The sequence below is a fragment of the Mus musculus genome, chromosome 14, assembly GCF_000001635.26.
Source record: "Mus musculus strain C57BL/6J chromosome 14, GRCm38.p6 C57BL/6J".
NCBI lineage: Eukaryota > Metazoa > Chordata > Mammalia > Rodentia > Muridae > Mus > Mus musculus.
In genome coordinates, this window is record NC_000080.6 from 63,872,192 (window position 1) to 63,884,785 (window position 12,594).

A 12,594-nucleotide genomic window follows, 5' to 3' on the forward strand; every position below is an offset into this window, starting at 1 on the left:
GGTAACAGTTCAGTAATAAGTTTTTGACACTTCTATAAAGCTTATGTAAGTAACATCTTTGATGAAGAGAAAGAATTACACAATGTTTAATATTTTACTTCTTTTTAAAGATTCCTCAGACAAAAAGGAAAAGAAATCTTTTAGCCTTGAAGAAAAATCCAAAATCTCCAAAAACCGGGTTCATTATATGAAATTCACAAAAGGTGAGAGCTGGCATTCACTTGTTGGAGTATGTATTTTGGCACTGGGTTTCTTGAGGCACTGTGACTCTCGTCCAGCACTGAGCAATGGCTGCTTGTTTGAAATTCTGAACGGGAGGTCTGGGCAGCCTGGTGGATTGATCTGCAGCAGCCCTGGGTGCCAAGGGCTCAGTGTGATGGCAAGTTCCCTGTGCTGACTTGCCAGGAATCTTATTAAAGTGCAAACTGGGGTGCAGTGGTTCCAAGAACAGCCCAGGGGAGCTTCAGACTGGGTAAGTCCTGTGTCGGCTGAGAGTGGAAGTCAGTGTCTGGTTAGAGGAGATGGCAATGCTATGTAGCTAGATGAGAAAATAATTTGATTTTATGTTCTTCATCTTGACAAAAGGCTTTTAGCCTTTGTTCAGTTCTTAATGGTTATGGAGGATAGTTCCTGTTATTTGGCAGTTTGGATCATTAATTATATCAAAATCTACACTGTAATGACACAGAGTCTCCACAAGTTCTCCATCTCATGGAGTATCGCTGTAGGCATCTCATAGTCATGGCCAGGGTGGTGTCAAGATATGCAGTGGTTGGAAATTGGGCAACAAACCCTCCTTTGCTCCTCACCGCCTTCCTGGCACATTCCCACCTTCCCCATGTAGCTTCTCATTGATGGGTGCACCTTTCCTCTATAGCCATTAGGTGGCAGTCGTGTACAGATGAGAAGCCTCTACTTTGCTTTAAACAAGTCTCAGATGTTTCTGTAGAATGGCCACAAGCTATTTATTACATGCTGTATTTCGTGTGCGCTAGGTGTGATGGTTACTGCTCTGTGGTATCCATACACTATTTAATTGTTCTTTGGGAAATTGGATGTCTGTTCCTGTCTCTATGCCAGGAAAAACATATCTCTTTGCCTTGGTCTTGGCATTTTGGGGTTGTTTAACTCCTAGGACCTGCCTTAATTGCTGTGGGAGACATTTCTGACTGGAAACCGTTGCTAGTAGCTCTCCTTCAGGACCAGGTCCCCAACAGATAGAACTGGGTTTGGAAGAAGTGAAAGGCATGGCAGAGCCTGGGGTTAGGGAACAGAGTGACTTCCAGGCTCTGTGGGAGGAGAGCTGCAATCCCCTTTGTTCCCTGTGTGGTTTAAGGGGCTCCTTTGTGCTATCCATTTCTTTTTCATAGGCAAACACTTTTTTGTTGGCGGCTCATGAGGCTTCTAATCAGGACTTATCTTTACCACACCATAACCCGTTATAGACCAGAAAACTACTTTGCTGCCCCTTAGTCCCTGGTCCCGTAAACAGCCCTTCTTTTTTCATTAGACACTATAGGAAGACTACAGACACTGCAGAAGGGTGTTGCAGAGCACACAAATGAATTCACTTTGGATGACATGCAGCCTCCCCCACTCCCTCCCCTCTAAATGCATGTAGTCTTTTGATTGTCCTTTAGAACCTGACTGCATACCTGACTCACCTGAAGCATTTGCTGACGTTAGGATGAACCTCCCTAAGTTGCTTTAATCTGCTGGATACTGGCTGTGTCTGCTTTCTATTCCTGGTTCAGCCACTCCCTTGCTGGTGACCCTGTCAGACTGCTTGGTGTGTTATACCTTCATTTCTCTCTCACAGTGAGGTTTGCATATTTATCAGCCCTGCTCATGAAGAAAGGAGGCCTTACTGTGCAGAGAAGAAAGAGCTGAAGGTGCATTGTGCTAAGGGAGAGGAGGTGTCAGGAAATAGAGGACCCAAAGGCTGGGAATAAGAAAGGAAGAGGAAAAAGGAGTGGAAATCTAGGTAGTACAGGAAACAGCAGATAACCACTGTCTGCACCATCCAGTGCAAGTTGGTGTTACAGTTCTTTTAATTTCCTAAAAGCTGTTTCTTTCAGTTGTTCTTGTCTCTGGGTATGAATGACAAACATGAACTGTTGTTATCCTAAAGGAGCCTGTCTGGGTCTGCGGAAGCTGGCTTCTGGCTGGTGCTCTCCCAGACACTTCCCTAACCGTTTCCCTTCCTTCAAACTCTGTTTCCTCTTCTGTAACAGAGGAGGTATTTGCAAGCTGCCATGAAGCTCAGTAAGGCTCTGTTCTGTGGTTTTTGAGACATGACCCTTCTTATGGAACGCATGCTCTTCCAGCATTGTGGAAATAGGGGATTTGATGTTCATGATGAAGGTTCCTAGTTCCCTTTGCTAATGAGGATGAGTCATCATAAGCCCCTATGTGGTCCAGAAAACTAAAATGTAGGAAGGCAGTTCCTCTGTACAGCCTCTGTACAGCCTGCTGAAGACCTTCCCAGAGCAAGAGAAGCCTTTGTGGTGGTACACGCCTTTAGTCCCAGCAGTGGGAGAGAGAGGCATGCAGATCTCTGCACCTAAAGCCAGCCTCATGTACATGAAAAACTACAAAATGCCTGGCTAGAGCAAGTGGTACTGTAATATCTGCTACTGCCTAAATTCCAGCTACATTAGTCTTTGTCCTGATGCATAATTACTTCTTTTTGTAGCTTCTACTTGGTGATTTGATTTGGAATAATTAATTACGTAATTTTAAGTTACTATCATCTATATTTGTTTGAAATCTAGCTCCTCCCACTGTTGGTGTATTCTTTTACTTTTTCATTGGGTTCTTATGTCTATCATACTTCCAACCCTTTTTCCACCCTAATCCTTCTCAACCCCCAACACAAGGTAGGAGAGAAAGAAGGTTAGAGGAAAAGAGGGGCTTAGACCTCTTTAAACTACTTCCTGCTGATTAGGATTGTCGGGTTCCTTGAGGCAAGTCTAATCTTCATCATCAGAATATCCAGCAATAGCAAGCCAGCAATCCAGCAAGCCCCGAAGCAGGTGGAGCAGCAGCCACCACAGGCTTTCTCAGGGCTCTCTCATTTATATCCTCTCCAGCGACCCCCAGAATTAAACGGTCTGCAGCTGGTAAAGATCATGCCCCTCCCAGAGCATGAGATAATTATAGCTAATGGCTATGGACAAACTGAAGCAGCCCCATATCCCACACCTGGGATTAAAACAAAAACATATTCATATAACATAATTATGTTTTTAAAGAAACGAAAACTCACTACATTCCACAGTGAGACCCGAGTTGTAAGGGATATTGGTTTTGTACTTAATGTATTCTTGACTGAATCATGTAAATGAATTTTGATGTATCCTAGATAAACCTGTTTTTTAATTTAACAAACATATTTACTAAGGCAACATTTCTTTAGGGTTAGGACTATCTATACCTCATTGATCTTATACCTGTTATAGTCCATTTCCTCTCCAGGTGCCAGACTAGTGGGTGCAGTTGGCATTTGTCACTCTGGGAGTCACAGCCTCCTCTCAGTGACCACAGTGATGATCTGGAAAAGCTGATAACAGTGATTGATAGCCAAAGAGTGACAGATTGATTGCTGTCCTCGGTGCAGCATTCCTCTGTAAAAACCTACACCCAGCCTCGAATGGACTTCCTTATGTCTGCGGCTCCTGGAAGCCTTTCTTCCTGGTTCTCCAGATACAGTTGTAGCTGAGCTAGAACAGCCACAGCTAGGTAGATAACACATGTTTTCTGCCCTGTTTGTCATTTGTCAAAGATCTAAGTTTGTCATCAGTCTTTGTTGTGATTTTTACCATAGATCAGAACTAAAGCTAACATCCACTCAAAAATGAGTTTTACTAGGTGTATTTTGTCCAAGAGTGGCCATAAGTTCATAACACATATATACGATTCAGTCAGGACTATTAGCTGACTTCTAATTTCAAAATCCTAGCTGTCTTGCCATTGTACCCACTTACAGGTGTCTTCCTTACGGACTCTGACTCTCATTTCTTTTCTGTGTTCTTGTTTTTCAGATTAAATCCAGAGCAGGTTCTGTACAGCCCTGGTTTCTACGTTTAAATGAACTTTGCTAGAGGATAGACATTTCTGACCCAAGAATCCATCACTAGAAGCCTAGAAACCCTAGCACTTCCATTGAACATTACTGGCTTCCCTTTGAGTCTGAGATTTGTTCTGAATCTCAATGTGTTTATTTCTTCACATACTAATTGTGAACTGTGGCCCTGAGTTCTCTCTTTTCTTTGAACTTTTGCATTCAGTGAAATTGCTATAAAAATTTATGTTTCTTTCAGGGTTGCTCCTCTTTTTAGGGGCTGGGTTAAAGGGAGCTGGCCATTGGTTTGAGGGTTCTTGTTTGTTTTTGAGTTGGTGTTTCTTTCACTATGTGGCACACCCTGGTTTCGACTGCCCAGTCCTCTTGCCTCTGCTTACGGGGTGCTTGGATTACAGCATGTGTTGTTATGCTTGGTTTCTGATGCTCATTCTGAGCCGTCTTAAGCTGACTTCCACAGTGAATGTGCTTAGCACTAGGAAATGGATTGTACTGGCGGCAGCTGAGGATAGATCACTGCCTCCCAAGGAGCTGTGCACCTCTCAGCCCTGCAACCACAAGTTGTCTCTGCTGCCTCTCTGTTTTTTTATTTCCTATGCTACTGTTTGTGATAAGCATCACTCTGTTCTTATGTAGATTCTCCTTGGTTTTGTTTGTTTGTTTGGGTTGGTTGCTTTTTGACTAGGGATTCTTTTGAGTCTGGGGTGCTAGTGTTGGCTTCGGGTGGGAGGAGAGCAACTCTGGAAACCTTCCCATCCCTCAAGAACAGGTTGTGCCAACTGTACCATCCATTCCGGTACCTCTGCCGCTGAAACTGGTTCTGGCACCTGGTTTTGCATCAAATTGAAGGGTGTTTTGTTTTTTCAATTTTGTAGAGTCACTGAGCAGTGTTATATTTGAATGCACCAGTGCTAATCAGTGAACCAGAACTTTCTGGGTCATGACATTACTTTGTCAAGCCAGTTTTCTGCAGAAAACCAAGACCATTGAGCTGGTGACTGTGGAGCTTGGCTTCCAGCTAGAAACCCAGATTCCTGTATGTGACCTGACCTCCCTTCCCCAGTTTCGTAGGCTTCACACGGAGAGTTAAGCTTTCAGATGCACTTTCCTTGAAGGTGATGGATGGCAGTGGATATGGCTGACTGCTCACAGGGTACTGTTGGGTAGAAGTGGAAATTCCAAAGTGAATTTTAAATTAGTGGTTTGGAGGTTTGGAATTGAGTTAGGTTAGTTTTTAAAACAGGAAGTGTCGATTCTTTGGACACTGCTCTTACCAGAGCCATTTATTTCACTCTAGTCACCATGTAACCTTCTGTTTAACTGGTAGAGCTGTTACAAGTAAGAGCATTTTAAAAAGAATAATTGAACTTAAATTTGCTTTTATTCTTTTAAATTTTCACTTAGCTTTATTGAGATTTTGTGTGTCAAAAAAATAGTCAGTGTGTGAGTATTTAAAGGGTTTGAGGTTATGTGCCTATCGGTATTTTCAGTTCTGTGTTTTGTCTCCTTGAAGAAAATGGGATCATTTTGCAGATAGGAACCCAGAGATATCCTAAGTCCCACCTTGAAGGCACAGTAAGCTGGAGGCCACTTCAAGATGGAGCTTTCTGTGCAGTCCGTGTTCCCGGTTGTTTGCAGCTCAGAGGGCACTGGATGGCTCTGATCCTAAGACAGTCACTGAACCTTTCATTGTAGTCCGTGTTCTAATCATAGTTGTAAAGTGAGGTCAGAGTCAGGACTGACCCTCTGCTGTTGCCTCCTTTCTTTCAGGAGTCACATGTATCTGTGCTTCTCATTTCAAACAAATGGTCTTACTGAAAAGCTTTGTGTTATTTCTAGGGAAGGATCTGTCCTCTCGGAGTGAAACCGACCTGGACTGCATTTTTGGAAAAAGGAGGAACAAGAAGCTTGCTCAGGTACCAGCTGTGGTTGTGCTGCTGTCTGTGTGTCCCCATTCTGCCTCTTCTCTGAGGATGAAAATGTCACAGACAGCTACTCACCTCCCTCCTACCTAAACCTCTGGATGCTGGGGATGAGACGGACAGTGGATACATCCTCCGTTGTACATGATGGCTTGTTTCAGACCCGGAAGGTACCAATGAACCTGTAATTCATAGCCTATTAGATTCCATTGAGCTGTATATTGCACAGAATTTTTGTACTACTTCCAAATGTGAGAGACAGCCTGTCTGTCATCCTAATGTGAAAACTAAAGACTTTAGCTAGATTGATGGAGAGAGTGAAAATTCATTTCAGCTAAGAAAATCTGAAGTTACTACAATTCAATTCCTCTGTGAGTCTGGTAGGCTGTGTCTTTTTGTGCTTTGTTATTTTGTTGGTTCTTGCCAAGGTCTGTGGTCACCATGGAACAAAAAGACAACTTTCATGATCTCTAGCATTTTTCCAGACTGATGGGTATCTTTTTTTCCAGGGTAGTAGATATTTGTTACTCACTGTTTAGAAACTTGAAGAATTGTCTATGATGAGAGACTTTGTCAAGCAATTTCTTTTACAAATTAGGGCTGGATTCCTATGTCACCTAGTCCCTCTCTGCCTCATTCTTTTATCAGGGTGAACATGGAGGAAGCTGTTTCCTAGGGCTTCCAGTGGCCTGCTTAGCCTGGTGGTTGCTGAGTCACATGGAAGGTGGCCTGTCCTCAGTGATGACGTGTTCTGATAGTGGAGGAAAATAGTTTTGTTTGTGTGATTGGTTTTAGATCAGAGTAGATAACACAGTAGATAAAGTAGAGTTGGGATCTGCAGAGCCCACATAAAAGCCAGGTGGATGTAACAGTGCATCTGTAATTACAGCTAGGGGGTCACAGGGGGAGGGACACCACAGAGAATCTCTGGAGTGAGCTGGCTGGCCAGACAGGCAGAGATAGCAAACTGAATGAGAGACTTTGTCTCAATATATAAAGTGAAGAGCGATAGAGGAAGACACCCAAAGTCAACCTCAGGTTTCCATTTATCTGTCCCCATGTGTGAGAACACACACACACACACACACACACACACACACACACACCCCATTCATATGAGAAAGAACTGTTTTAGTCTTGGTTGCTGATCCAGATCCAGGTAAGGACTGCAGTGATAAGGAACCTGGGTTGAGAATGCCAAAGAAGCCCTGAAGCCCAGCTGTACCAAGAGAGCTGCTCCATTCAGTGTCATTGTGTGGCTGGGCTTCACAAGCCTCCAGGTGCCACACAGTCACCTGTGGAGCCTGTTGGCCTGCAGATTCTGAAGTCTGCCTGTCTTTGGGGTATCTGGGTATTATTAGCCCATGTGCACAGTGAGGAGATGAGTCTATATTACAGCCATATGCATGCAGAAAACAATCCGTTTAACTGTGCTGAGAGCAAGCAAAGGTCTCCCTATGTAGTCCTATCTTGGATATACATTGGGTTTGCTTTTGAGTTCTCGGTACAGATGCACCTTCCTTAAGTAGTGTTGCTAAGAAACCTTACCATGTTACTTACAACAGTCTGCACAGCAGGGCAAAAGGCCTTTGATCAGATTGGTTTGGAAATGCTTGTTTTGTTTGGCTCCTCTTCTCAGCTGGGTTATTGTGTTTCCTCCCTTGACCCCCATAGCAACACTGGCTTGAATTTATGTTTCGCATTGCCAAACATTGTGCCTAACAATTTCATTGTATCTAATGTCTTAAGAAATCCATCTACTGTATTGTACATGTGGACTTTTTCATCTGTCAAGTACTTTTGGCAGGACAGTGAACATCTTAAAAGACAAAGGACTTGCTTTGTATCCAGTTCTGGGTTCCTAACTCGTGCATCATCCAGTATGGCAATGGTAGAGGGTTCAGTAAATAGAAATTTAACTGTACATCCTCTTGTACGAATTGGACTTTAGTTTTTAAATATTTTTTAAATGATGCCTTGCATAACTTTGGGGCTGGTATTTATTTGAATATCTTCTCCTTTAGGAGAAGTTCAAGCTGCCTTCGGTGCCAATCACCATCCTCTGGTGTCCATAGTACATTTTTGAGGGGAGATTATTGGATAAATATTTGCTTGTACTACTTTATGTTCTTGAAGATGATTTGTCAGAGATTGGCTTTCAGACATTGTCTCAGGCTAGAGTAGTTTTCCAGATTGTTGCTGTTTCTCATTGCTGCGGGACATAAAGCGTCAGTCACCACAGGCCTCTGCTCTGACTTCTCTCTCGGCTCACGGTATTGGTGCTCAGCATTTCTTGCAGCTGTAGAGGCTCTAAGAGGATCGTAGCTCCTGCCTGCATCTGGCTATTCAGAAGAACGTGCTTAATGAGTGAAGGAGCATCACAAACTGTCAGTTACTCAGAACTGCTAGTAAATTGCTCTGTGCAGGCATGGATGGCTGTACCTGTCTAGTTTTTGAGTTCTTTCGTTCTTCAACTTGGTTCTACGTTAGTTGGAAAACAGTGAAGCAGAGTGCTCCCTAAATTGGATTTGCCTGCATCCTCTATGGAGACAAAGAAAGGATCTTGTATACTGAATTGAAATTACTTGGCCCTTAGCTTGTTACTTCTGGGAATTATGTATATGTTCTCAATGGGGGTGGGGCTGCGTTGGAGAGTGTCATTTCTCCGTGTGTGTGTGTGTGTGTGTGTGTGTGTGTGTGTGTGTGTGTGTGTGGTTTGTGTTTCTGTGTGTGTCCCACAGTTTGCAGATTGAAGTTAGAAGACACTGAAAAACAAATTCCATTAGTTCCTATCTGGGTGAACTTCCTGATACTTTCTAGTTTGCTCCCCCTCTCATTTATTTTCCCTCCCCCACCTTCCCAGTTTCCTTCCTCCATCCAGCTTATTTCCTGACTCAGCCTTATCACTAGAGAAAATACTCCTAAACCGTATCGAGGCTTGGAAATGTGTTACTAACAGTCCCACTTTGTTTCTTTAAACAACAAGCCTCTGGCATAGGCTCCTGGCAAGTAAGTGTTTGTGTCGTCACCACATGACCTGACTGAATTAGAACCCTGCATTGTTTTGTGTATACTTAAGACACCAAATTAATGATGGCTTTCTTTGTATGGCTTCTTTAAGTCTGTGCACCTTTCTCATTTCATGTTACACATCCGCTTTAACATGTCTTGCTCATTTGATCTGAACACTACTTCCATGCAGACCCCTTTCTATTTGGTTAGATTAATTCATGAGGCATTTTAGACCATTCTTCCTTTTCCTGGTTGGATGCAGTATCTTAAATCTCTTGTGAAAGAAAAAAAATTTTTTTCTTCAAAATGTTAAAACATTTCTTACTTAAAATATCTTTGAATTGGAGGCTTGTTTTTATCCATTCATTCCAGATTTCCATGCTAATACTCTATACTAGTGAACTAGGTTGAGTTGGTAAGTAATTTAGAGGATGTGGCCCTCCATCTCTGTCCTCACTGCAGAGCCAGGCCCCAGAGAGGCAGGCATTTGTGATCTGCTAAGCACCTTTAAAAGGTGGATATTCCTTTCAGTTAGAATAAATCTAGCCCATTTTCATAAACATGTGATGTGATACACTTGAATTCTACAGTTGATTCTTCATCCATAATGATTTTCATAATGATTTGTTTGTCACTGTCTAGCCATTGATAACAGAACCAGATTCTAAGATAGTCTAAGTTGGAACTTTTGGTCCAATCTTTACCTCTTGAAGGTGAATTAATGAGATGTGTAAAGTCTCATTGAATCAGTACATTAGAGGGTAGGACATGTAACCTGATCCCAAATTTACCAAGGGTGAGACTTGTAGCATGGCATTGGCCTGAGATAGGCAGGTGCTTCTTTCTGTAGAGGGCTGTGCCTTTTGCTTGTCTGCTGCCAGCAGATTGACTTGTTGCCTTCAGGCCTGGGTGCCATATTTTAAAGTGTGTTCAGAGATATATTCATGGAAAAGGCTTCTGAGATGTGTGCTGTGCACTGAGCAGGCAGCAGAGCTGGGTGTGGTTCACAGGTGGGCTGTGAAGGGAGGAAGCAGGAGCTCAAAGTGGAGCTGCTCTGGGAGTGAAGCAACTCAGACTGACCACTGGGTAGCAGCTAAAGGTGCGGCGGTGGTCCATTTCCCGTAGGAAGTCTTGGTAGGGAAGAGTGACTGAAAGGCCCGTGAGCCTTCAGTCCTTAACTTGGATTCTGGAGGATGAGCCTGTGGGGTCACCTGCATGACTTGCTGCTGGAATCCACGGCACATCGTGTTTTATTGAGCTACCAGCCGTCATTTATTACTTAAGTTTTCTTTTCTTGTTTCTCATAGTGGACAACTGGGCTTTGTCCACTTGTATTCTTTATCCAAGAGGTGGATATGAAGATCTTGAAGCGGTTGTTCAAGAGAGTGATGGCAAGGGTAGGGTGGATATTCCTCGGATATTGGATATTCCTTGTTTATCTGTAAACTCTGAATTCTATGTCCTGGTAGCAGATTCCGTTTTCCACCGAGGGCCTAGGCAATGCATCCCATTCCACATGCTCTTACAGGTTCCTTATGACCTCTTCTCCTCCACCTGCCCGTCCCCAACCTTGGGTGGCTTTGATTTTCTTGCAGCCAATAGACTAGCTGTGGGGATGCTGTGGAGCTCTGGAAGCTGTATGAGCTAGAGCATTTGCTTGGAGCCTTGAGGTGAGCAGTCATCTGCCTTGAACTGCTCAGTACTGAGAAATCCAACACCCACATGGAGAGCCCTTGACTTTGCTAATGGCAGGCAAGGCCACAGGGAACTAGGAATAGAGACAGGCTTTGAAGGAGTCTGTGCTTCTAGTGCACAAAAGATGTCAAATTCCTGTGCCACTGGGATCCCTACTTGCCAGTGCAACTGAGTGAGTAGTCTTTAAGTCGGGGACTAAAGGAAACTGTGATGAAGATGCTAAGATGCATGCTGAGGGAATGGCTGTAACTACTCTCTAAACAGGCAAAGCATCTATCTGTCCGCTGTAGTAGATGTGTGTCTTTGGCTTTCCTTGGTAGGCAGAAAGGCTGGTAGTTTTCCATGTTTGTGTGTGGAATTGCATAGCCTGATGCTTCTTCCATTTCTCAATGTACTGAGTATGCTGTCTCCTGGATATGAGCAACTCTATCTGCACACTTTTGCATTTGGACTTGCTTCCTTGTGCTTCAGTGCCTGCCAACGGCCTGAGGATGGAGGAGACACCTGGACCTTGTGGCTCCGGGGAGCTTGTATGGCAAGAGTAGAATGTGGGGGTGGAATTGGCCATGGGGGTACTTGCTTGCTCTGGGTTCAGTGCGCAGGAGAAACCATTGCAGTGAGCAAGAAGCATTGCAGAGCCGCTTTTCCTATCGAGCCCAGCCTTTGATAAAAGGACGAAGAGCAAGCTATTGACTTTTAGGTGTCCGTTCTATCAGTGGTCTGTTAATCATAGAGGATAAATTATTGTTCCTCAGAAACGGGAAGGACTACCTTGGCTTGAAGGCAGTTGTGCCTTTCTTTTATTTGTTTTTCCTTTATTGGTAGGGCTCACTTCTAGCCATTTGCTCCTTGGGGGTTTTGTTAAGGACTGAAGGGAAACTGAAGGGCACTCTTGATTTATCTCCTATCCTTTCCTTTTGGTCACTCCACGGGGCTAAAATAGCCGAGTTGGCTTTAATATGTCGCCATTAGAGACCAAACATTAGCTGCAATAAACCATCATGCCTCACAATGAAAAATGTCCCCTGATTGGCTAATTAATCAGTCAAAGGGGAATGACATGGCTCTCGGCTTGAGGGACTCTGCTAGAGAGAAACAGGCTGTTGATAAATGGTTTTCCAACAAATTCATATATCAAGGAAACTTAGTCATTTTTTAACTACAGTTTGTGTGACTGCAATTTTTTTCCCCAACTTTTTCTTTTCTGCTGCCCTTGCTGTTTAGGCAGTGTTTGTGTGGTTGATAGAAAAGTATAGGATTTTAGATAGGAGAAAATAAGTGCTCTCTACTTACTCACGTCTGTTAGGCTGATGGGTTTCTCCTCTCTGGGCTTACTCAGAGGTGAAGTCCAACAGCTTTCTACATAATAATTTGTGAGATTCTCCTTGCCTGCCTTCCTTCAAAGTTAAACTCTCCAGGCTGCGGTTCGCACTGCCTGAGGCTAAGTCCTAGCCCAAGTGGTTGCTGTCCTCTCCATATTTTTCATCTTTAAATGGGGCCAAGGAAGGGTTTCCCTGCTTTGGCTGTGAGGGGGAGGGAGGTCACCTATGTGGCATTTGCAGCAGTGGCCAGCACATAGAATGGACTCTTTAAATGTCTGCTACTTTTTTTTTTATCAAATTAAAACTACTCATAGGTGTGGAAATGTTAGGCTGCACGGAGTAGCTCATGATGAAAAAGAGCATTCCTCCCACACCCCTGCTGCTCCAACTCGCCTGCTGCTCCCTACAGTACCTTCACTCCTTTTACCTTTGTATTTTAATATAAAATCTTATATTGATATTTCTTCTTTTTTTTTTTTTAATTTGCCTCATAAATTTTATTCATGATGCAGGTCAGTTTCTTCCATTCCCAGAGTACATCTCTTAGTAACCTGGAAAGATA

General features: G+C 43.5%; 1 protein-coding gene across 5 annotated transcripts in view; it reads left to right on the forward strand.

The window, feature by feature from the left end:
* Positions 1-12,594, forward strand: part of Pinx1 (PIN2/TERF1 interacting, telomerase inhibitor 1) — a 59,586-nt gene that overhangs the window by 11,915 nt on the left and 35,077 nt on the right. For 2 of the 5 annotated variants that reach the window (XR_383213.4, NM_028228.3), the window contains exons 5-6: positions 111-203; positions 5,921-5,997. The exons of 1 other annotated variant lie outside the window; for it this stretch is intronic. Coding sequence is in view for 2 of the 4 variants with exons in the window: in NM_028228.3 (NP_082504.1) it covers positions 111-203; positions 5,921-5,997 (170 nt within the window). In the remaining 2 variants the exon portion in view is untranslated. Of the gene's footprint in view, positions 1-110; positions 204-5,920; positions 6,174-12,594 lie in introns of all 5 variants that reach the window. 2 more of the 5 variants (XR_003950903.1, XM_006519595.4) reach the window with 2 other exon arrangements.